Here is a 23,714-nt window from a genome sequence, read left to right as displayed (position 1 = left end):
CTGAGAAATTAATGTATAGTCTACTACAGTATAATGCAAGAAGTAACTTATTAAAATACAGAAAAATGAAGAGGTTTCTTTAGTAATTGGGTTACTAATTATTTGCACCCAACATTGATGGTAGTCTCTAACAACACGTAAATGTAAACATAAACCGGTTACTAGTTTTGATGTCTTTGAGGTGTAAATGTAGTTGCACTCACAGCTTCAGGCATTTTTTGTATCCAAATGCAAGACCAGATGTGTTAAATAATTTAAGCAAAAATCATATCAACGGTCTTCTTTATCATGAGCAGGATGTTAGTTTCACATGGAAAGCATATTCTGTATTTCATACTTGCACAGAAGGTCTGTTTCTCTAACATGCCTGCCACATATAGTACTTCTCTATCTTTTCTGAAGTGACACAACAGGTTCTATGAATTGGAATCAATTGAGTGCATAAAACTGTGGGCATGTCCTTGTCCGAAGGACCATGAGAAAGTAGGACAATCCCAAAAGGTATAATCTTACCCACAGTCACATTTATATATATATTTTTCTAATAAAGTTTTATGAAGTACGAATGTGACCCTTTTTTATCTTGGTTTATTAAAAATGCACACCAAGATGAATAACAGACACATTGTTCTTTTAGTCATAATGGTTCGTACATTTTATTTATTTTGTGCAGCAAAAAAACCCCAAAAAACACATTTATTATTGATCTGATTTGTCCAAACTTGGCTTCCAGTCAGACGGGCTGTCCTTTGACACAGAATTCTGCGGTGAGAGAAGAAAGAAAAAAAAAAGAGCTACATTTAAATAGATACAAATATCAATTTACAGTGTGAATTAATTGCATATCAATTCATTATGATTTATTTTTTAAATTATGACCTTGACATATTTGTGAAAGATTTTGTGAGATTTACCTGTAACTTCTGTATCATGAGTTAAAATTAAACTGAACGTTTTATATAGATTTAGTAAGCAAGAAGTGATGTTGAATCTCACCTGACCAGGATCTAATTTCTCTACATCTGAACTAAAATCGGAGGCTTTCAATGAAAACTACAAGTGCTTGAAACCCAAACTGACCTGTTACACCATCATAGGAGTACTGGGCTTCTCTTTTGAATCCAAGACACTCGGCTTGCTTCCAGTACATGTCCATGTCAGACTGGGTTGGGTTGCTCTCTTTCTCTGCAAGGAGGGAAAAATCACACACAATTTGTCATGAATTGCATTACTTTAACCTTATGTAATGTCTACATCTATATGGATTTTGTGACTTACTGAAAAAGTACAGTGTTTTTATGGTCTGATTTTTGAATTGGCTGACGAAGCTCATGGTTAGACACTCTGGACAGGCTGGCAAGAATTTTCCCTCTGTTATTGTGTCAGTCTCTGTGGATTAAACAACAGTAAAACATTCCTGTTCTGAACTCATGAGTTTGGACAGAAATGAATACGCTTTTTGTTAACTTACCATTGGCATAAAAGGTACTGTCTTTAAGAACTGAGTTGATGGAGGTAAACTCACATTTTCCTTTCCTGAGGAGGAGAGTGATCTGATTCAGAATTCTGGTCATGATGATAAATGTATTCAAAAACATGTTTAAAAACAGGACAATCTTACAGCATGTTCCCTTGACTGAGAGATACCATGTTTGGAAGCGTAAGATTGCTTGGGCCGAACTCCACCCATGAGCTGTTCACAGTCATTAATATATCTGTAAATAATTGGTGATCAGCTATGCCTTCAAGGAAGATCCATTTCCCCATGATCTGTTTGGAAGAAAATAGAAATTGTGAAATTTAAGTGCCTTATTGTCTTAAATTTTAAGACAATAAGGCACTATAAACTGCTGTTTGTTTACTTTGAAAGAATACTTGCAAATACTTACAATTTTAGAGTCATCATCCAAGGTTAGTGGCGTTATGAGCTCCTTACAGCCTGGCAGAGTGGCCTGGTTTAAACTAAACAGGCCCAGAAAAGCAGTCAAAACCACCAAAGACAACATTGTAGAACTTCAGAAAGTTACACTGCATCCCCTGGGGAACAAGTGCTTTAAATAGAACTGCGTATCACACATTATCATCTGTTTTTTCTGAAGTGACGCAACAGTTGTTTGTAATGCCATAGTGCCAAAAAACCCAAAATTATTAAAGTGGGAAAAACTTTGGACTTTAGAGACCTGGAAATTCCTGAGGTAACAGAGCATGCCAGTATTTAATAAAATAATGCTCCTATTTGTCTCTTTTTTGCCATATTTTGTGGGTACATAAAAAAAAGAATAAAAAAGTCATATTTATAGAAGATTCCATAAAATGTTAAAACAAATGTACATATTTTTTTTATATAGATTTTATTATATCATTATTTGATCATTCATCCCACAGTATTAAATAAGTTTTTTAAAAAGTACATTGGTATTTACCAAGTCATTTTTCTTTGCACTTTATCTTCAATCTAAATTCGCACACTATTTTAATAAAGATAAATCATGAATAAATCAGATTTTGGAACTCAATGGATGCTCTCTGCTTCTTCGAGATCAATATGTATAATATCATTATGCTTTTAAACTCTAAAGCTTATGAAGGAGGCATATAGTATTGTGCAGATTTGCCTCCTTCACAAGCTTTAGTGAACTGACAGACTCTAAACTGTAATTGATTAACATCATTCATTTTGATGATTTTTGTTTGATAATATGAACAAGAATATGCTGCAGTATAACTAACCTAACTTGCTAATTCTAAGGTGGTTTAGCAACTAGAATTAACAGAGAAATAAGACCAGCGTTTCAGGAGTTATTGTATACGCACAACAACAGTAGCCAACTATATCCATACGTCTTCCTTTGATCAGAGATTAAAAGTCAAGAAAAATATAAATCATTTTTGGGTATGATTGTGAACTTGAAAGTGGAAAAAATTAACAAATCACAGTGATCAGAAATAAAATGGGCAGAAGTAAAATAGGTCCAGTTTGAGTCACTGCACTGTTTAAACATGGACAGTCCCAGCTATGAGGTTTATCTCTTGGTTTGTCTTTGTGCCTGATCTGGTCGATTATTCTTTGCCCTTTCTGCTCACGAAGCTCCCGTTGACCATAGTGGGAGATCAAAGAGATGTCACCGGGGCTGGAAGAGGACGGCTGAGGGCAGTCCAACCAATCGGCGGCCAATAGTCTGGGGTATCCTTCTTCAGGGGCTGAGCCTGGGTGAGTAAATTTCCAATAGGAGTTGCCTTTGAAAACGTAGGTCCAACCTGATTGACGTAGAGGATAAAAAAAGTCAGTAGTGTTGTGAAACACTGTTACACATACCTCCATACATTGCTGTATTGTATAAATATTCTAAAAGCAACACACCCTTGAAGTCTCCAGCCCTTTCTCTCTCGTCATCATTCTCAGTGATGATTCCGTTCACTCCTCCTTCAGTAAGCTCTCTCCAGACTTTGCTTTCCTCTGAGCTTTCTCCTTTTTCTCCATCCTCTCTCAAAGACCCCCACACCACACCCTGATTAGGGTCCCAGTGCAATCCTTGCCACGTTCCCTCTGATTGAGCATTCGCCAGAGTAGAAAGAGGCTGAGGGAAACCGTCTTGGAGTAACAGACCCTTGAACAGCCAAACCTGGGAACCTGCATGTGTGTTAAATAAAAGTGGCAGGGGTTTAGGAACCATCTAAAAAGTGTGTTTTCATTTTGTCTATATAAGTTATATTTTTACAGAGTGTCAATTTTAAAATAGACACTCGCGCAAATAGCCCATCTTGTTGGCAAAAACTATTTACACTGGCTCCGCCCACCATTGTAATTTTTGAGCCGGGACATATTACAAAAGAAACCCATCTTGTAACAAGAACAGTGGCATGGTGAGTAAGTATAGAGGATTTAGCTTTTGACATAACCAAATCCGCCTTTTTCTGCTGCCATTCTCCATCCTTTTCCCTTTTCAGTTCGGAAAAGGCGGATTTGTTTGTGTCAAAAACTAAATCCTCTATAGTATACTCACCATGCCACTGTTCTTGTGTTCAAAAGGCTGTTCAAAAGGCGGGTTTGGTTGTTAGGGACAAGTAAGGGATAGGGATAGGGACAAGTTAGGTCCCAAAAAGGCAGCATCCACTTATGATTAAATATAATCATGTACACTGAATATGTTTTTGTTATTATAATGTACTAAACTATTTAACTATTTAAAATGTAACACTGTTTATACTTAAAAATACTGCTAATTACACTTACACTCTCAGAAAAAAAGGTACAAAAGCTGTCACTGGGGCTGTACTTTTTCAAAAGGTACACTTTTGTACCCAAAGGCTGCATTTTGGTACCTTAGTGGTACATATTAGCTCATGAAATGGACATATTAGCACCTAAAATTTACATATTAGCACCTAAAATGTACATATGAACAGATAAAATGTACATATTTAGTACCTAAAATGTACATATTAGCCAAAATGTACATATTAACACTTAAAATGTACATATTAGCACCTAAAATGTACATATTAACACCTAAAATGTACATACTAGCACCTAAAATGTACATACTAGCACCTAAAATGTACATATTACCACCTACAAAGTACACATTAGCACCTAAGATGTACATATTAGCACATAAAATGTACATATTAACACTTAAAAGGTAAATATTAGCACCTAAAATGTAACTATTATCATCTAAAATGTACATATTAACACCAAAAATGTACATATTAGCTCGTGAAATGGACATATTAGCACATACAATGGACAAAAGTTTACCTTTTGAAAAGGTACAGCCCCAGTGACAGCTTTTGTACCTTTTTTCTGAGAGTGTAGTGTAAAAATTATTTAATGCTCTTTGCACATTTTTTGCACATTCCATATTTTTATTCTTTGCACCGAGACCAAGTAAAATAAATCGTTATTCTTTAAATTAGATAAATGAACTCACAAAAGTGGGGTTGAAATCAGCACAAAAATGTGGGTTTGTGGGAAACTGACCACTGATAAAGATGATGGCATGATCTGTGTGTCTCTCCAGAACTGCTCGCAGTGGAGGCAGTGAAGAAGGAAGAGCCGACCAAAGTCTCTGTACAGGAATAGCCTTGACTGACACGAGACCACCTCTGTTCACTCTCCACATGTTCTGCCCTGCAAAATGGGTAAGAGAGATAGTTAAAAAGGGGGGAATAAGAATAAATTATTTTTTCTGTATATATTAGTGACACTGAATGAATGGATAAAAGGTAGAACAATAACAAGATGAAAACACAAAGTGGTGAAAGTGAATACAAACTCAATAAATTAGCCCTAAATTATTTCATTCTACCTTTGAAGAAGAAAATCTCTCCTCGAATCTTGGCAACTGCATCAAAACTGGTGTTACAGCGATCCACAGAACTTGATTGAGACAAAGTGAGACATTTCAAAATATTTTTCTCTTCATTAAAATGCATTTGAACAAACTTTACAAACATTTTTCCAAGAAACATTTCCGAGATGTTTAAATATTCAAATTTCTTTGTCTTTAAAAACAAAATAAAACAGACTTCAGAACACATGTCTGTCATTTAGTGTATTTCCTAGAGTTTTTATTATTTTATAAAACATACTCCAATAATCTAAAATTATATTCAATTTAAAATCCTTTCATATTATATTTGTAGTAGTATTCCAGCATTAGGCACAATAAAGAATATGCATTAGTAGGCTCAATTTTGATTTGATGTTCAATTCAAAAAGTTTTATTGATCCTCGCTTACCTGTCCAAATTACTGTGTGCATCTCTGTACATGTGTGTGAGTCTGTGTATTCCTCCATGTCGATGACGCATTTGAGCTTCTGTCACAAGAAGAGGCCTGTCAGTTGGAATATGGTCACCCCTCTTACCTGAATTCATAAACACACACACATGCAGAATAGATTATTTAAGTCTCATGTACATGATGATATTCAGATTTCACACGAATCCCATGAGCTATGACTGCCGAACAGAGATTCCAATAGAGGTGTTTAACGACAGTTACCATAAAGGGCTGTGATGTGCTGAAGGTCGTGATGTCCCAGGCTGAAGTGGAGTGGGTCTCCCAGGGGCCCTTGGTAGTATGGACGCATAACAGATTGCCGTGCTGATGAATGGGTCAGTCCGAGGGCGTGACCAAGCTCATGAACCAGCACCGTGAACAGATCTGTGCCCCCAGTTGCTGTGTGTAAATATTAAGAGCACAATGAGCTTTTTGGAAGAAGGGGCTTCTTCAGTAGCACCTCAGGGTGGAGATGGGTAGGGTTAGGGGTAGGGTTAGGGGTCGGAGATGGGTAGTATTAGGGGTGGGGTTAGGGATCAGGGGACAGATATGGGTAGGATTAGGGGTGGGGTTAGGGATCAGGGGGCGGAGATGGGTAGGATTAGGGGTGGGGTTAGGGATCAGGGGGCAGAGATGGGTAGTATTAGGGGTGGGGTTAGGGATCAGGGGGAGGAGATGGGTAGGATTAGGGGTGGGGTTAGGGATCGGGGTGAAGATGGATAGGATTAGAGGTGGAGATGGGTAGGATTAGAGGTGGGGTTAGGGATCAGGGGGCGGAGATGGGTAGGATTAGGGGTGGGGTTAGGGATCAGGGGGCGGAGATGGGTAGGATTAGAGGTGGGGTTAGGGATCAGGGGGAGGAGATGGGTAGTATTAGGGGTGGGGTTAGGGATCAGGGGGAGGAGATGGGTAGGATTAGGGGTGGGGTTAGGGATCGGGGGGCGGAGATGGGTAGTATTAGGGGTGGGGTTAGGGATCAGGGGGCGGAGATGGGTAGGATTAGGGGTGGGGTTAGGGATCAGGGGGCGGAGATGGGTAGGATTAGAGGTGGGGTTAGGGATCAGGGGGAGGAGATGGGTAGTATTAGGGGTGGGGTTAGGGATCAGGGGGAGGAGATGGGTAGGATTAGGGGTGGGGTTAGGGATCGGGGTGAAGATGGATAGGATTAGAGGTGGAGATGGGTAGGATTAGAGGTGGGGTTAGGGATCAGGGGGCAGAGATGGGTAGTATTAGGGGTGGGGTTAGGGATCAGGGGGAGGAGATGGGTAGGATTAGGGGTGGGGTTAGGGATCGGGGTGAAGATGGATAGGATTAGAGGTGGAGATGGGTAGGATTAGAGGTGGGGTTAGGGATCAGGGGGCGGAGATGGGTAGGATTAGGGGTGGGGTTAGGGATCAGGGGGCGGAGATGGGTAGGATTAGAGGTGGGGTTAGGGATCAGGGGGAGGAGATGGGTAGGATTAGGGGTGGGGTTAGGGATCAGGGGGAGGAGATGGGTAGGATTAGGGGTGGGGTAAGGGATCAGGGGGAGGAGATGGGTAGGATTAGAGGTGGGGTTAGGGATCAGGGGGAGGAGATGGGTAGGATTAGAGGTGGGGTTAGGGATCAGGGGGCGGAGATGGGTAGGATTAGAGGTGGGGTTAGGGATCAGGGGGCGGAGATGGGTAGGATTAGAGGTGGGGTTAGGGATCAGGGGGCAGAGATGGGTAGGATTAGAGGTGGGGTTAGGGATCAGGGGGAGGAGATGGGTAGGATTAGAGGTGGGGTTAGGGATCAGGGGGCGGAGATGGGTAGGATTAGAGGTGGGGTTAGGGATCAGGGGGCGGAGATGGGTAGGATTAGAGGTGGGGTTAGGGATCAGGGGGCAGAGATGGGTAGGATTAGAGGTGGGGTTAGGGATCAGGGGGAGGAGATGGGTAGGATTAGAGGTGGGGTTAGGGATCAGGGGGCGGAGATGGGTAGGATTAGAGGTGGGGTTAGGGATCAGGGGGCAGAGATGGGTAGGATTAGAGGTGGGGTTAGGGATCAGGGGGAGGAGATGGGTAGGATTAGAGGTGGAGCTGGGTGGGATTAGGGGTGGGGTTAGGGATCAGGGGGGCGGAGATGGGTAGTATTAGGGGTGGGGTTAGGGATCAGGGGGTGGAGATGGGTAGGATTAGGGGTGGGGTTAGGGATCAGGGGGCGGAGATGGGTAGGATTAGAGGTGGGGTTAGGGATCAGGGGGCGGAGATGGGTAGGATTAGGGGTGGGGTTAGGGATCAGGGGGCGGAGATGGGTAGGATTAGAGGTGGGGTTAGGGATCAGGGGGCGGAGATGGGTAGGATTAGAGGTGGAGATGGGTAGGATTAGAGGTGGGGTTAGGGATCAGGGGGCGGAGATGGGTAGTATTAGGGGTGGGGTTAGATTTTGAATCAAAATCATTTTGATTGCTGCTATTACATGAAAGTGATTGGTCATTATATTAATATCAGTGTATAATGTACTGATATACCCTGATGGGTTTTATTTTGGCTTTGTGTTTTGCAAAATTACCTCTGAAAGCCCATTCCTCCTCTGCATCCAGGTGAACTCCCCCTGCCCTGTCTGGGTCTGATGGAAAGAAGGCATGGCCAACAGATCCCCCTGCTCCATCAAAGGGATATCCATCTCCATGGGGACCACGCAAGAAATCTATTTGGAGATCTGCTCCCTCTGGTCCTCGCACCTATTCAAAATAGTTCAACATGCATTTACATGAACCTATAAAAACAGGAACATTGTTAAGATCAGAAACAATGTGCTAATTTTTGAGTTTTAAAAAGTATAGCCATAACCTCATGAAACTCAAGCATTGTTGGATCGGCCCAAACTCGGAGGGCGTAGAACACAAGGGAGCGAATCATTTCACGGGACAGTTTAGAAGATGCAGGGTAAGAGCGCAACCTGAGAAATAAGATAGTTGGACCAAGAACAAACATTTTGTTTACACGTCATGTTTTTAATATTTTTCTTCAGTCTTTACTTTATTGGGATACTGTAAACTAACTATCAAGTGTGTTAAGGTAGAAAAAGCAGGAAGAAAAACACAACTGGTAAAATAATCATTCTAACCTCCAGTTGATATTTCTTCTCGTCCAGGTAGACACGGCTCTTTTCATCCTTTGATTTTCCTCATCACCGTGTAATGCTGAAAGCTGGATGGTTTGTTCATCATCATCTGGAAGTGAACAACGGGGTGTCTGCATCAACCGAACAGTCGCTTCATCTGTGACAGGAAGGTGAGGGAATTAAGGAAGGCATTCAATACGACTGAGATTTCAAGAGTGGGGGGGACTAAGACTCCTGTGACTCCTACCTAAGACTCCTGTGTCATCCAAACCAGCAAACCTCTGCATTTCCTTCACTGCTTGAGTAACAGCTGTCCAGGCCTGTAACTGACCTGTAGATGGATCAGGGGGTGGGAGGTATCCATACTTTGTGAGCCAATCCTGCCAAACAGAACAACATTTTTGAACGAAAGTAATACTTTTAATCCGCAAGGATGCATTCAATTGATCGGGAAAGACTTTTATATTGTTACAATAGATAGATTTTATTTAAAATAATCCTGAAAAAATGAATCCTGAAAAAAAAGATAGTTTCCATTAAAAAAGCGACAGAACTGTTCATCATTGATAATAATTGATAACTGTTTTTTATTGTATTTTTTTGTACATATAATAAATACAGCCATGGTGAGGAGAAGAGACTTAAAAGCACACACACACACACACACACACACAAAAAAGAATGACCCCAAGCTAATTGCTAATTATGCATTATTAACATAGATAGTACACTTTAAAAATGAATATGCTTATCTAATCAATAAAATTGTGGCTACAGATTACAAGCAATATTATTTATTAAATGAAACAAATTAGAATTGAGTAATAGTTAATCAAATTAATATTCTAATTAATTCTAATTTGTGCAATTTAATTAATAATATTGCTTGTAATATGTTGCCACAATTTTATTGATTAGATAAAGCTTTTTTTTTTTCCAGTGTATACCTAAGAAGTGGACAGAGCCATCTCATTTGAGCTCAATTGAGACAAGTGAAACACATTTTTAGAGTTTTTTTTTTTTTTAGGACTTCCGTTCCTGACACGCAGACTCAAACCGACTCAAACAGAGCTTAACGACGTAGATGTGACGTGAGCACCCCCGTCTGTCTTCTAGTGGCTGTGGCATGAGAAATCTGAATCATTCCCTTCCAAAACTCGCATAGGCGGAGAGTGTGAGTAGGAGCTGTCCATGAGCTAGGAGCAGGAGAAACTTTTGCTAGGTATTCTGATTAATTATTTTGTCATTTTGCCTCCATGTTTCTGTGTGTTTTTGCAAACCTTCAAAAAGTGACAACTTTAACATGCTATATAAAAATATCTGTGGGGTATTTTGTGCTAAAACTTCACACACACAATCAGGGGACATCAAAGACTTATTTTACAAATTGTGAAAATGGCATTTTAAGAATTGTGTATAAGTTCAAGACACATTCTCACCACAAGTTTAATGCTCTCATCTTCTGTGGGTATGACAGTGGGTAAAGCGGTTCTTGCCAGACTGGTTGGCAGTACATCTTTATCAGCCGTTCCATAAACTTCCACTGTACGTCCACACATGTAGAAAACCACTGCTGTCCAAAACATTGCCATAATACAAATGTCAATCCTCCTTAGTCAAGTGATTTCAAAGACGTCATTTTTGCTGAAACTGAGATGGTGGCCTCTCTTGTATTGAGGAATTGTAGGATTGATGGCAGCACTGTAAATGCAGAGTTTGGAGATCATTTAGTAATGATTATTCAATGTTCTATTCTAAAGGACAACAACAACTTCGTAAAAGAATGTAAATTAAATCAGTTGTGCAATCTCATTACAAGGGATTGCTTAACTTAGGACCTCTTTCAGTCCTAAAATAATTTTTACTACACTGTGGACTGCTTTGGTTGTAAAGCTGCATGATTGAATTGCAGATGACAAGTATCAAAGATTGAAGGATGAAAAGGCGGCAGAGGTTTTATGTGTTTCATTTTAAAAGAAAAGAGGATAAGCGTAGCGGATGCGGGGCTTTAATTAAATTGGCAAGTGTCATTTCATTAAAGAAATGAGACGGGAGAGGACGGGTTGTTAGAGTAGAGGAGGGATGGGGGAACAGGGCACAGAAAAGAAGAGTTATAGAATAATGGAATTAAAGGAAAACACTGGCAGTCTCAGGGGACAAGGACAGAGGACAGTGTAAGAAAGGGAGGGAGACTTACAGGAAACAAGGGCAAAGACACATGTATGCATATAAATGTGTATAAAATCACAAGTGTCTGACTCGGTCAAAGAAAGACAGCTGAAAAAAAAAGACATAAATGCACTCAATACATACAATATATTGCACAATGCATCTGCATGTGTCATTTACGATCTGCAATTCAATCTCTCAACCTTGTCACATCGAGATCTCTGACAGTTTCAGATGTGTCACAGGTGTGTAGATGTGTTGAGGACAGTGTAAAAACTTTTAGGGTCATATTTTCATTTAATTAACATGTATTTGTCATTTATATATGCTGCCATTACAATAATGTAGACTAAATGATAGAAAAGAAACATTAGCCTTTGTCTACTTCAACTTTAACCATTTCTGACTGCGCATATTCAAAGCTTATTGGCTAAAAATATATTTTTTAAAGTCTTGTGCCAATTTGTATGTTGGTATGCCTGTGTGTGGATTTAAAGCTTTAAGCTAAACATTTTCCGAAAACATGAGAAAAAAATGAAAAAGTGTTACACTTGTACTTGCTCTACCACAATCTGTTTGAAAATCTGTTGACATAGGGATCAAGGTGTTGTAATAAATTCTCAGACAGAGATTTTAGCTGTATGTAATCCTTGAGTTAAAGCATTCATTTAAAGCCACGATAAAGAAAAAAAATATTTACGAGACATAACAATGAATCATTATCATTTTAATGTCATTTAAAAAAGCTCAAAATATTCCGACGACGTCAAAGAAAAGTTACAATTGCAGTCGAAGTTAATGCAAGAAATGATCTCATTCAAAAGAAAGAATAGGGACATGCTTACCGTCCCAACAACTTCTTTCTCTTTCTCCCTTTGCACTCGAGTGCTCTGTCGTGCTTGCCCTCCTTCTCTGTTCCTGAACAGATGTGTTCCTCTCATCTCCTCACCCCCACCACCCCTTTCTCTCCTTCTGTCTCTGCACTCGCACAATGGACTCCTAATACCCCACTCAACGTTCCCACCCACCCCTGCTAAGTGCATCGGGCATTTGCCCACTCTCTCTCCGTGTTCGGAAGATACTAGTGTAAAAAAAGCCTCTTTATATCCAGTGAGGAGATTTAGAGACATGCTTAGTTGCACATGTTTGTCCACTCTTTGCCAAATTTCCTATACTTATACTATATTTAAAACTCAAATGTCTCATAGATTCCATCACATGCCATTAAATAATCAAACATTAATGAACATTTACATATGGATCCTTTTATGTGAGATCTGAGTCAACTGCCGGATTAGGGTTACACTCTATCACTGGGCTTGTGTGTAGTTGTGGATATGTCTGGATTAAATCCTCTTAACGGAAGGATTAAAAAAATTAAAAACTAAGATTTGAACAGATCTAGCTAAATGCATTGTTGCTGTTTGGTCTACTCTATGACATTACAGAGCGAGATCATGCACAACTTCTTAAAATTTCTGCATTTAATTTGTCAGCGCACATAAAATGAATAAAATCCATTAAAAAAAAAAAATCAAATCAATTCAAACTGGGATTTCAGTTCAGGGGTTAAGTTGTTTAGTTTGTGTATCATGGCAGAAAGCAAGAGCGAAAGCACATTTCCAGATGGGCTATCTGTCTTTTTCGCTGGATAATACTGTGCGAGTCCCAGGGGAATATCCGGATTGGAAAAGCATATTACATGGGCGAATGTTTATAGTGTAACTTGACCTCCTGATCTGTTAAACTTCTCAGAGTATAACCTGTCAAAAGGGCCAGAAACCTTATCACCTCAGTGCTCGATCTTATAGAGATATTACAGCATTTAATAGCTTTAAAATGGCACGTGCTATACTGGTAATTTTAGCTATTTTACAAACAACCTTTCAGAGAGCGAGTGGAATGCCTTGTTGTCCTAGTGATGATTTTGACCCACAGGTCAAAGCTTCGCGGGCCAGAGGGGCAGATGTGTTCATCATATTTTATTTTTAGAAAGATGCAGAAGGCAGGAAGTTTATGTGTGAATGGATGTGTGTGTTCAAAAAGAGAGTGATTAAGAGCCACAAAAGGCCAAGTGAACTTCCCTGTCTCCAAGACAACTGGGATGCCTTTAGAGCAACTCCGCAATACAGATATTCATTGTGCACCGACATGGGCCTCAACATTGCTCTCACAAGGGGTGGCACTGGAAATGTTTTAACTATATACAGTGACTATAGTCACCTCTGATTAATACCATACCATGCAGATTCCCAGTGAGTCACTCATGCTCCTGTTTAGGCAAAAGTGTTGTGCTTGATATAAATATATCAAAAACATTAAAAAACGTACTTATTACAAACTTTTGAACAAAGTATTTATGCACAGAAAAAAAAATGAAATTGGTCATTGCAATTGAAAATAACTGTTTTCTATTTATTTATATTTTAATGTATTCATGTGGTGGTAAAGCTGAATTTTCAGCAGCCATTACTCCAGTCTTCACAAATCATTGTAATATGCTGATTTGGCTTAATTAGTATTGCTGCTCAATTTTTAATAATGGTTCTTATTACTATCAATGTTTAAAACAGCTTTTGCTGCTTAATATTTTTGTGGAAATCTTGATACTTTTATACAAATCGCATAATTAAAATGGTCCATTCCCTTGTTCCATTGAGTAAATAAAACATAAAAAATTCAAAATGTTTTATTAAGCTCTAGTTCTTTTTTGCTCATTTAAAATTCATTTCACGAATATGTGTGTTATTCAATTAAATTTGACTGAATTTACTGAAATGTGTAAATCTTGAAAAATGCTCTTTTCTTTTAGTGTAAGAACAGCATTTATTTGAAATATATTTTTTATAACATTATAACAAATGTCTTTTACTTTTGATCAATTTAATGCATCATTGTTGAATAAAAGTATTCATTTCTTTCTTTTTTAATCTAATACTCGGGCTACCCCTAACTTTTGAATCTATCATGGTTTCCACTAAAATATTTAGCAGCAAAACGTTTTCATCCATAATTGGACATAAACATATTAAATTTGGATGATAAAATGTTTCTCGAGATTCAAATCAACATATTAGAATAAGAGGTTATGTGACTCTGAAGTAAATGGCTGCAAATTCAGCTTTGCCATCACAGGACTATATTACATTTTAAGATTTTATAATATTTGAAATAGAATCCATCATTTTAAATTTTGCGTTTATTTTAAATACGTGACTTTAACAACAGTCCAAGTTATATTCTAGTAGACAACAACACGAAAGTGAATAAAAAGTGGAGATGCCGGGGATTGAACCCGGGGCCTCATACATGCAAAGCATGCGCTCTACCACTGAGCTACATCCCCGCCTCTTTCAGTGGGAAGATTACAGGTATTTGTCCTTCAGCTCTGACTACATTATAGCTAAAACTACATTATGACGTTGGAATTTCATATACATAGAATGTGACAAACAGGTATGTATGGTGGTTGCGTACAACGCAACTAAAGGCATAACGATACAGACAAGTAATTCTAAATAAATCACTCCGGTCCGTGAATCCACTAACGTCTAACGTTACCCAAACACACTTCCGCATAACCGAGACTTGCGGAAGTTCCCCCTTCATCAAATCCTGCAATAGTGAAACCAAAACATTTGTGACAGTATATTGACATTTACCTTTGTGACTTTTTTTTTGTTTTTGTGGAGGTTTGTTTGACAACAATAACTATCAACACTTCGTGCACTATTCATGCTTTCTCCTGGACCACTATTTCTGTTGTTCAAGACATCTATCTGTCGGCATAAACATGACTGATGGGACAGGGTGAGGCAAAATAATGGAGGATATTATTTGTGTCAGCTCGGGCAGCGACACCGACTCGGATTTAGAGGTTCTAAGAAGTTACAACGAAGACAAAGAAGATAGAGTTCCGTTCATCCGTTCAACTGAATGGCTCCCAGTCACACCTGTAAGTTTAGCTATACTATTTGCAGTTTATTAGAGTCAATATTGTCTTGCTTGATTTTGCCCGCTTGGGCTTTAATAGATTTCTACGCAGAACAGTATCTTTTACACATGCAAATAGGAGATTTGTTCAGGGCGTGCGTGAATTTACACTGTTTCCAACTGCACGTGCTTTTGACGTCACTGAGTATTTATTTTAATAGGCTTTCAGAACACAACCTTCAAGTGCAAAATAAAATAAAATTATCATTTATATTATGTATGTAAAAAATAAATATTTTTTTTAGATTGTATTGTCATTATTTCGACAGCAAGGCATTTTATAGAGTTATTTATATATATATATATATATATATAATTTGTTAAATGTGTGGACATTATTATGCGGAATAAGAGATTGGTCAAACGTTGCTCACTGGGAAATCCTATGATAGCTGTGCAGATCTTTCGCTCTTACCTGCAAGTAAGCTAATACAACTATTTAAAGCCATGTATTTATTTGTAGCAGTATAAGTTGGATGAAGGCCGTTTCCAACAAGGACGATAACTATAACGATAAAGAAATTGGTTTAAAAATCGTTTCAGATGTTAAAGAAGAGCACAATTATAATGACATTATAACGTAATTATAACAACGATAACGACACAGTAATGATGTTCCCCCAGCTAATAACGGATAACATTGATTGAGCATACTGCAATGTTACTGCAGTGCGAGCATAAGCAAAACTATATTCTGCGTTGTTGAGGATGCTAATATTAGTTGTGGTGTTAATTTAACCCTTTCCATTTCAGTGTTATTTTGTGATGGTAATCAACTGTATGCTATCTATTACATATTGGCCATTAGCCAACTGGGGCTGGTTGCATACACTGCTAAAGGCCAATTTACTTCTGCGTAGGGTGCACGTAGTACGTACGGCGTAGCATACGCACAGACGTGTACCATACCGCGTACCCTTTGCCGTAGCCTGACGCGCATCTCCTCAAAAATGTAACTACACGTCGTGACGACGCGGAACGCAAGATCTGTGATTGGTCAGCTTGGTAGCATCGCATTTGCTCCTACGCATTTCCGCACGTAACATCTCACGCATTTCCGCACGTACCATCTCCTCTGACGTCTTCTCTCGTTTCTGCCTTTTAGTTTTAGTAATTTTACAAAATTAACTTTTTTTCCACCTTAATAAGCTCCAATTCCAGCATGATCCGCTCTCATTCAGTCGCCATTGCTTGTAGTAACCTAGCTGCGAGGAAACTTCAAATTGAGAACAGAAAAACTGAGTTTGGAGTGAATAATCTGATTTTAATGGCCAAATATTTCATACATAAATGTCGATTTCTTAAAACATCCCCTGTTTTTAATGCCTTTCTAAATGATATAATTCTGTATAAACAATCCCTGAAATACTGTAAAACAAAAAAAGCCCTAATTTTTCATGAATACTTATGCAAACTTATTTCCTAGTGTCTACTGCTGAGTCTCTTGTTTTTTTTTTTTTTTTTTTAATTTATTTTTCTTTTACAATGTTGTACTCCATGTTCAATTCATGTTGTAAGATTATCTGAAGACGGTTGTGATGTGCCTTGTTGTATGTTTGATATAAGATTCAATTAAAAAAAAAAAAAAAAAAAAAAAAAAAAAACCTAGCTGCGAGGAATCTAAACACATTGGAATATTAAAACCCTCCGCCGCCAACTAGTGTTTCGGAGCAGTACTGCAGAGCAACCAAGACCTGAACGCAGAAATATAAATGCTCACGACGGCGTCACCTAAGTGCGTAGCCTACGCCGTGCACTAATGCATAGGCCTACCCTCGACGCAGAAGTATAAATTGGCCTTAAGTCTAGTCTTACCAGTCAGTCATCACATTTCTTTCTTTAAGACTGTTCAGAACTGTTTTAAGTCAGTTACATAAAAACGTAGATTAGTCTAAGTATCGTAAGCCTGATTCCCACTTGGCTAACCGCTAGTTGGTCATACTAGTAGGGCTACTAGTACTTAAAGCAACCAAGTGACTTTTCCTCTGCGGTCGTCCTACAGGTTGGAAGCGGAATTGTCCATTACATGCTGTAGTAAATAATTTAGCCTTTCGCTTCCTACTGTCGCACGCACATGCACACGCTCTCTGTTTATCCAGCACCGGCTTTGGAATCAACAAAGGCCATAGGTAGAGTATGATAAATGATTTTATGAAAGTGTAGTTGTAGTCTACTGTCGAGTACGCTCCAGCTATCCGCAATTGTAACGCTTGACGTCGTAAAGCAAGTCAAATTTGTAGTTTTCTTGTAGGTCTCATTCACACTACACAAACGCGACCCGATAACATGGATATATCAGATAAAAATATCAGGTATAAGTGCATTTCACCTTGTCACGACTTGATGAACCATCAAACGATTTTGAAAACATTATTTTAAGGTAAAAATTCTTTCTTAGTGTTGCTTTAAGACATAATGGCATAATGTTTATGCATCTGGCCCCTGTTATTGTAGTTGCCAATAATGGTGGTAAGCCATTGAAAAGTCCAATTACCACTATATTTCTCCTAATTTCTCCTACTTTCTTCATTGTTTGTTTGTCTCAGGTCCTCATTGACATCACAGAGGTTAAGGAGTTAATTGATAACACGTTTAGGCGAAGATGCTCAAGAAGAGATACTTGCTCCTCCTTAGAGGTTATAGATTTAAGTGAAGATGATCCTCCTGATGATGGTGACGTCCAGCTTCAGAATCCGTCATGCACTCTGCCATCAGCAGAAAGCAAAGACAAGAAAGTGCATGTAACAATGCCATCTTTTGGAAAACCTCTAGAATCACAATCTCGAACAAGTGTTGGAAAAGATGTAGTTAATTCAGGGTGTTTTGTAGGGAACAGTGTGCAGTCTGTCGTCTCTAAGTCACTCGCTCAGGGGAACGCTCTCACAGACGTGCTCCAAAGAACAGAAAATCATTTGCACGAGGACACAAATTGTGATTCAAGCTTGTCGTCTGAGCAGTTGAGCTGGGACAAGTGTTTGGAACATTGCAGCTCCAATAATACAAGTAAAAACTCTTTCAAAAATGTATCTGAAGTATTAAAGAACTCTATTGCAGATATATCGCAGAACACTAAAGGCACACAGCTTAGTACACCAGCTGTCTGCAGCAAAGACACAGACCAAGAAAACAAAGAAAATTTTGACTCGTCACAGAAATGGGAAGGCAGTGTTCACTCTTCTTACAGTCTTGACAGTCCATATTACTGTCCGAGTGAGGTAGATGCTTGTATCTTTTCTGACTCATCCAATAAATCTGAAGATAAGGAACAGCCATTTACAACACACAATTTTCAACTCTCACCTCAAACCTTTGAGCTTTCTTCTGAAACGTATACTGCATCCGTGTCCAACGCACTTTCTTTGAATGATAACGGTGAAATGATGAATATCTGCGAAAATGAGGTCATGCATGCTCTGGTTCGGCCAGAACCTTCTTCACCCTCCATACCTACCTCATCTACGGCCTCGCCCCACTGGAGCCTAGAACTCAGATCCATCCATAGTAAACCCTGCAGTCCCACTTCCACAGAGATTCTTGCCAGCGACACAGCGGCAAATTCCCCTGATCTGTCTACCCTGAGCTCACCAAGTAGCACCTTCAGCCTCCTCTTCTCGCAGCCCTCCCTGTCAACCTTTCCAGAAAGAGCAGAGCTAAGGAGAAATGATTTAGATGCACTATCCCCACAAAGCACTTCCATCAGGCTTTGGGAGACAAGCAGCGATGACGACAATGAAAATGTGCCGGATAATGTGGTTTCAGGTCTCTCTGAGAACAACTCACAAGATGGACAACATATTTGTCTGAATCAGTACAGAAAATTAAGTCAGTGCATGGGTGGAATGGTTCCACAGATGGTAAGATGTTTTGATGTGTACTTTTTTTTAATAGGTACATTCAATAGACAAATTATTGTTGTCTCCTTCATTTTATTCTGTATGTACTGTAAATCTTAATCTTAAATCACATTTAAGGCCTGTCAAGATTCTTCATTAATCACAATTATTTGAGAAAACCACAATTTAAATTTGTCAAATTTTGCCAGAGAATATATAAAACACAAAAGAATTCCCTCATATTCAATTCATTTATTTGTAATTTCATATGAAATGAGGGTTTGTGGGTTTAATCAGACTGTATTGGATTATATTAAATTAATTATAGTATATAAATATCATTACAACATTAAAGTAAAATCATATGGTCCTATTTTATTATAATAATATTATAATATATGATTCCAACTAGTAAAAGATTTTATTTTTATTAATAGTCAGGTCTAGGCATGTTAGCTCATTTGAACACAAATCATACAGTAAACTCTTTTTACTTTTGCGATCACATGCAATCGTCAAAAGTGTTGCAATGTATGAAGCACTTTAAAGGGATACTTCACAGGAAAAAAATATACTATGGAAGTCAATGAGACCAGAAACTGTTACTGATATTCTTCTAAATATCAGAACATCAGCTGTATGGATTCGAATACGGTAAAACTGTTTAACTCTGAGGGGTAAAATTAGCCCATTTCCAAAAAATGTGGAGTATCCCTTTAAATAATTTTCAAACCGAGCGGCTTTCTTTTGGTGTTTACGTAAAATCTGCACAGGAAGTAATGGTAATGGTAATTTTCATAAAAAAATTCTAAAAAAAATGATAAGACTATATTTTACATTATATTACCTTGGCATTTCATTTCAGAAAACTAGTTAACGCTGTTGTGTAGCCTAAGTGTTTCTAAAACAATGACTGAGGGATTGACGGCAGATTTTACATAATAAACGATAAATGTGACCGCAAACAGACACCCTTGTCTGCCAAAACGTTTGTGAGAATCAGTACAGTAAGTTACTCCAAGTGAAATACATTTCAGTCAGTCACGTTTCGTTTCTAACAGCATGACGACGAGGAGGAAAGTGAACACTATGGTCCCGCTGAGCCCCTGTGCCGACAGAGCCTTAGTTTGGTTAACAGCACTATTGAGGAGAATTACCCAGAGGGCACTCTTCAGCTGCTCTCTGACTTCATTCAGCCTCGGTTTTACCCACCGGTGGATATTACGAAACATCTGCTCAGGGAGATTTTCTTGGACCCACAGAGCACTGATGTCCTAGTCGTAGAGGCCTATAATCTATTGATGAAGACTCAGAGGTAAGTGGGATCACATCTGCAACTACTTTGATTTGTTTTTTCCCCATTTAAAACGGTTTTGTGAAACTATTTTAACTGAACATTTTACATTTTCATGAGTATTAAGTCAGAGATGTACCCTGGTTGGTAGTGTATGTGCATCATGTGATACTACCTGCCCTTCCTGTTCTCAGGTGTTAAACGTACTATTCATGTTTATTAAATCATTTCAGTTTGTTTTGCATGTTCAGATACCATCCTGTGGATGCTTCTACAGTCCCATGGGATTGGGAACTGATGAAGATGGCTATGAAGGATCAGGTACTTTTTAGCACATTTTAAATACTTTTATACTTTTTAAGTATTGCTCAAATTTTCTTAAATGTTCCACTCTCTTAATTCTTCCTGTCTTAAGGAGGACACTAGGAGGTTGCGGACGATGGTCCGGTGCATGTTCCTGCAATATGTGTTGCAGGTTTTAGAAGATGACTTTAATTTTAAACTCAAGACTCAATGTCTTCAACACTCTGTTGCAAAGAAGATGCTTTCATGTGGTCCTGAAACATTTGGCCAAGTCAGGTGAGTTTAAGCCCCAATTTTTGCAATCGGCTTTACTTGACTTTGCATATGGTAATAAATAATGAACTGTCATATCATATTATGTGTGCAATTATGTGATTCTTGTTCTTAGGGATCTAATAAATTGGATGATTAATGCTGCTAAGGAGTCGGTGAACGACTCAAAAGATGTGGAAGATCCAAAGAAAGAGGACAACTGTCTTAAGTATATAAAGTGCTCATTTTGTTATCATTATACAGTAATGTTTAAATATTTGGGGTCTAAAATATTTTTTAATGAAATTCATACTTTTATTCAGCAGGTATGCATTAAAATGATCAAAAGTGCCAATAAAGACGTTAAAAATGTAAAAAGTTAATGTAAAAAAAATCAAAAATTTTTTTGTCATCTTGAACTTTATATTAATCAAATAAGCCTGAATAAAAATGTATCACATTGACACACATATGATGCAGCACAACTGGTTTCAACATGGAAAATAATAAGAAATGTTTCCTGAGCAGCAAATCAGCAAGTTTATTTCAGGTTTAAATAAATTACAATTAAAAATACAATAAAAAGGAAAACAGTTATTTTAAATTGACAACAGAAAATGGTACAGACCCCAAACTTTGAACAGGAGTATAATATTACAGAGCCCCTAAAAGGACGTGGTGGTGGAAAACAAATTAGATTGGGAGAATCTGAAATATTAAAGAAATTTTTTTTGCATTCCCCTGAGAAACTTTTAAACTAAAAAAGTCCCAATAGTGGCTCCGTATAAAATAACACTACATTTTGCCATACAACAACAGTCTACGGAAAACAGTTTGGATTGTACTTACTTTCCTTCGTGTCTTTGCAAAAGAGAAACTTTGACTTTTTTTGTTACAGGATTGTATTATCTCTTCAGAGGATGTTAACATTGGCCATAGAGGTGGACAAGGACCCCACCTACAATTCAGACAAACTTTCAGAAGAGCTCTTCAGTTGTCTTAACAGAATGCGCTCTTACAGGAAGACAAGGTGAATCAATATCAAAACAATAATCAAGATAATTTGCACAGAGCTTTATTGAATGTTGAGTTTTTGCTGCCCTTTGTATTGTTTTAGACTCTTATTGTTGAGTACTCTGGAGAGCAAGCTGCTGAGATGCAAGTTGTTGAAGCTGCTGCTGGATGAGGCTTGTTCTCAGAAGACACGCTTGCCCATGTCTCTAAGCTTGCTGCTACACTACCTTAAGAGTTCCACACTGACTACAGAACCCTCAGTAAAAGATCATTACAGTGTTTTATTGTAGATTAACATTTTGCATTGCTATTTTGCATAAGAGCTGTACTAATATGATCTCCCTGCATGGTGTGACAGGATGGAGCAGAGAATTGGAGAAAATGGGATGAACTTCTTCAGCTTCTGTGGATGTTGATGCTCAGCTATGAAGAAGTGGTGACAGGTGACAAACTAGTGCTATCACAGCTCTTTTAAAGCTGCGGTCCGACGTTTTTCCTCTTTGTCGCCATCTCTGTTTGAAAATGCAATTGCAGTCATTCGCGGAATTATCAATTTTATGTGAGTTGTACTTCAACACCCTCGACACGGCACAGCGTGGATGAACACAATAAAAATGCGTATGTCAGTCGCTGCGCTGGTGTGGATACTGGCATTCAGAATCACAGATTATTCTTTTTGGAAGTATAACCACCAACATTATAATTTGCACCGGAAAATTTCATCTGACCTAGTAAGAAACATCCACTTTTGTTCAGGTTCTGACGTTGCAGTAAATCATGCAGATTAAATTTAACAATCGCTTATAAGTTATCATATCACGCAAAACCATGCATATTTTACTTTGTTCTCAAATTGTTAATGTTAACAACGTCAGCATTGCGTGACTTACTACATGTAATGTCTTTCTGATATGTATCCTTGTTTTCGCATGGGTCTGGTTGCAGTGTCTTTTTTTTCTTTTGCATTTTACAGCGGGTGAATCTGTTGTCACTGGTGATTGTTGTTTGAACCTTTCTGCATCCGCCATCAAATTGATAAGTTTAATTATATCAAGTGCTGTGAGAAAAGCCTATAAATCTCCACCTCCAACATCCTCACACGCAATATAGCTAGGCGAGACTTTGTGTACAGATGTGACGTAGTGACGCAAAGACATGCTTGAATCTCCTGCGGAAATCCAGCAGTATCATTGGAATTTAAAACATTATTACAAGCTTACCGCTTTGAATCGAGCTACGGCAAACAGAAAGTTTTGAACACTGGCTGGTTATGTATTTTCTCAAATATGTATTTTTAAACAGACTGCAGCTTTAAGCTTATACATAATGCAAATAAAAAAGAGAATTAAGCATTTGCAAGAAATTTTAAGTAATAAAACAAGGTGATGGTAATAGTTTTTCTCTTTACTCTTCTTTCAAACCTTTTTCCCCAGGTCACCTACACTCTCCCATAACAAAGCGCTTTAATAGGATGCATGCTCCGATTTGGACACGGGATGATCAGGTGAAAAGCTCAGCAGTGCAAGAGGCAGCAGACGCCTTCCTGTCGCGAGCAGCGGATGACATCGGCCATGCTCTCCCCATGGGAATGCAGGAACTACTATGCCAACTACAAGAACACATTACTGACATGTCCAGTGTTACTTCAAGTCATTAAACCTTTTAATAACTTTGTTTTGATTTTTTAATAAATTATTATTTTTTAAACAATTTGAGTGTTTTTTCATTACACATACCAGCAAAGAGCAAATAATAATAATAGATATAGCCACAACCACAAGTGCTAATTATTGGGGTGATATTGGGTGTGTTTTAAAAGAGTCTAAGGATTCTGTTAACAATTTTGGGCAAAATGGATAAAATGTTATGAGTAGAAATTTGAATTATGCCTTGTGCTCGAAGCCTTGCTGTCTTCATGGAAATGGACGATTTACTAAATCAACAACAGAATAGTAAATCTTATTACTTGAAGTCATTAAACCT

At 38.4% G+C, this 23,714-nt stretch overlaps 3 protein-coding genes, 1 long non-coding RNA gene and 1 other non-coding gene across 7 annotated transcripts; 2 read left to right on the top strand and 3 right to left on the bottom strand.

Moving 5' to 3' along the window:
* Nucleotides 1-640: 640 nt before the first annotated feature.
* Nucleotides 641-2,052, bottom strand: LOC148977578 (saxitoxin and tetrodotoxin-binding protein 1). Of its 2 annotated transcripts, XM_089134987.1 has the most exons (6): nucleotides 1,890-2,050; nucleotides 1,622-1,770; nucleotides 1,472-1,536; nucleotides 1,279-1,389; nucleotides 1,081-1,185; nucleotides 641-762 (listed from the first exon to the last, which is right to left on the bottom strand). In XM_089134987.1, exons 1-6 carry the CDS (start codon nucleotides 2,004-2,006, stop codon nucleotides 734-736), a joined length of 576 nt encoding a protein of 191 aa, XP_088991113.1. In that variant the 5' UTR covers nucleotides 2,007-2,050; the 3' UTR covers nucleotides 641-733. The 2 variants fall into 2 exon arrangements, with proteins under 2 accessions (XP_088991113.1, XP_088991112.1); XM_089134986.1 differs by having other exon boundaries at nucleotides 744-1,185; nucleotides 1,890-2,052.
* A 234-nt stretch (nucleotides 2,053-2,286) lies between these two features.
* On the bottom strand, nucleotides 2,287-10,465 carry mmp17b (matrix metallopeptidase 17b). The gene is made up of 11 exons (XM_039649283.2): nucleotides 10,313-10,465; nucleotides 9,121-9,253; nucleotides 8,877-9,030; nucleotides 8,600-8,708; nucleotides 8,319-8,490; nucleotides 6,010-6,186; nucleotides 5,746-5,872; nucleotides 5,313-5,383; nucleotides 4,985-5,134; nucleotides 3,362-3,631; nucleotides 2,287-3,258 (listed from the first exon to the last, which is right to left on the bottom strand). Exons 1-11 carry the CDS (start codon nucleotides 10,463-10,465, stop codon nucleotides 2,924-2,926), a joined length of 1,851 nt encoding a protein of 616 aa, XP_039505217.2. The 3' UTR covers nucleotides 2,287-2,923.
* Nucleotides 3,087-10,318, top strand: LOC120461146 (uncharacterized). Its single transcript, XR_005618097.2, has 4 exons — nucleotides 3,087-3,211; nucleotides 5,025-5,145; nucleotides 8,350-9,043; nucleotides 9,901-10,318. It is a non-coding gene; the product is annotated as an uncharacterized LOC120461146 (long non-coding RNA).
* Nucleotides 10,466-14,316: 3,851 nt separating the features above from the next.
* trnaa-ugc (transfer RNA alanine (anticodon UGC)) lies at nucleotides 14,317-14,388 on the bottom strand. The gene has a single exon. It is a non-coding gene; the product is annotated as a tRNA-Ala (tRNA).
* A 237-nt stretch (nucleotides 14,389-14,625) lies between these two features.
* simc1 (SUMO interacting motifs containing 1) lies at nucleotides 14,626-23,441 on the top strand. 2 transcript variants are annotated; one of them, XM_039649284.2, is made up of 10 exons: nucleotides 14,626-14,997; nucleotides 17,582-18,889; nucleotides 19,930-20,183; nucleotides 20,414-20,483; nucleotides 20,578-20,741; nucleotides 20,854-20,946; nucleotides 21,616-21,747; nucleotides 21,835-21,991; nucleotides 22,090-22,174; nucleotides 23,165-23,441. In XM_039649284.2, the coding sequence occupies exons 1-10, from the start codon at nucleotides 14,866-14,868 to the stop codon at nucleotides 23,386-23,388; spliced, it is 2,619 nt and encodes an 872-aa protein (XP_039505218.2). In that variant the 5' UTR covers nucleotides 14,626-14,865; the 3' UTR covers nucleotides 23,389-23,441. The 2 variants fall into 2 exon arrangements, with proteins under 2 accessions (XP_039505218.2, XP_088991111.1); XM_089134985.1 differs by having other exon boundaries at nucleotides 20,396-20,483.
* The last annotated feature ends 273 nt before the right edge of the window (nucleotides 23,442-23,714 follow it).

The sequence above is a fragment of the Pimephales promelas genome, chromosome 9 (genome assembly GCF_988280905.1).
Source record: "Pimephales promelas chromosome 9, fPimPro1.hap1.1, whole genome shotgun sequence".
Lineage (NCBI taxonomy): Eukaryota > Metazoa > Chordata > Actinopteri > Cypriniformes > Leuciscidae > Pimephales > Pimephales promelas.
The sequence above is the reverse complement of the archived record's forward strand: the minus strand, read 5'-3'. Positions and strand labels throughout refer to the sequence as shown.

Bases quoted from the DNA above. Each gene is read 5' to 3' on its own strand.
- simc1 (XM_089134985.1), top strand. From the start codon at position 14,866: ATGGAGGATATTATTTGTGTCAGCTCGGGCAGCGACACCGACTCGGAT. The intron at 20,947-21,615 runs GTATATAAAGTG...TTTTTGTTACAG, and splicing joins AAAGAGGACAACTGTCTTAA to GATTGTATTATCTCTTCAGA. The intron at 21,748-21,834 runs GTGAATCAATAT...GTATTGTTTTAG, and splicing joins CGCTCTTACAGGAAGACAAG to ACTCTTATTGTTGAGTACTC.
- LOC148977578 (XM_089134986.1), bottom strand. From the start codon at position 2,006: ATGTTGTCTTTGGTGGTTTTGACTGCTTTTCTGGGCCTGTTTAGTTTA. The intron at 1,771-1,889 runs GTAAGTATTTGC...TCTTCCAAACAG, and splicing joins TGGATGATGACTCTAAAATT to ATCATGGGGAAATGGATCTT. The intron at 1,537-1,621 runs GTAAGATTGTCC...TCTCCTCCTCAG, and splicing joins CTCAGTCAAGGGAACATGCT to GAAAGGAAAATGTGAGTTTA.
- mmp17b (XM_039649283.2), bottom strand. From the start codon at position 10,465: ATGGCAATGTTTTGGACAGCAGTGGTTTTCTACATGTGTGGACGTACA. The intron at 5,384-5,745 runs GTAAGCGAGGAT...GTCTCAATCAAG, and splicing joins GCACACAGTAATTTGGACAG to TTCTGTGGATCGCTGTAACA. The intron at 5,135-5,312 runs GTAGAATGAAAT...CCCATTTTGCAG, and splicing joins AGAGATTTTCTTCTTCAAAG to GGCAGAACATGTGGAGAGTG.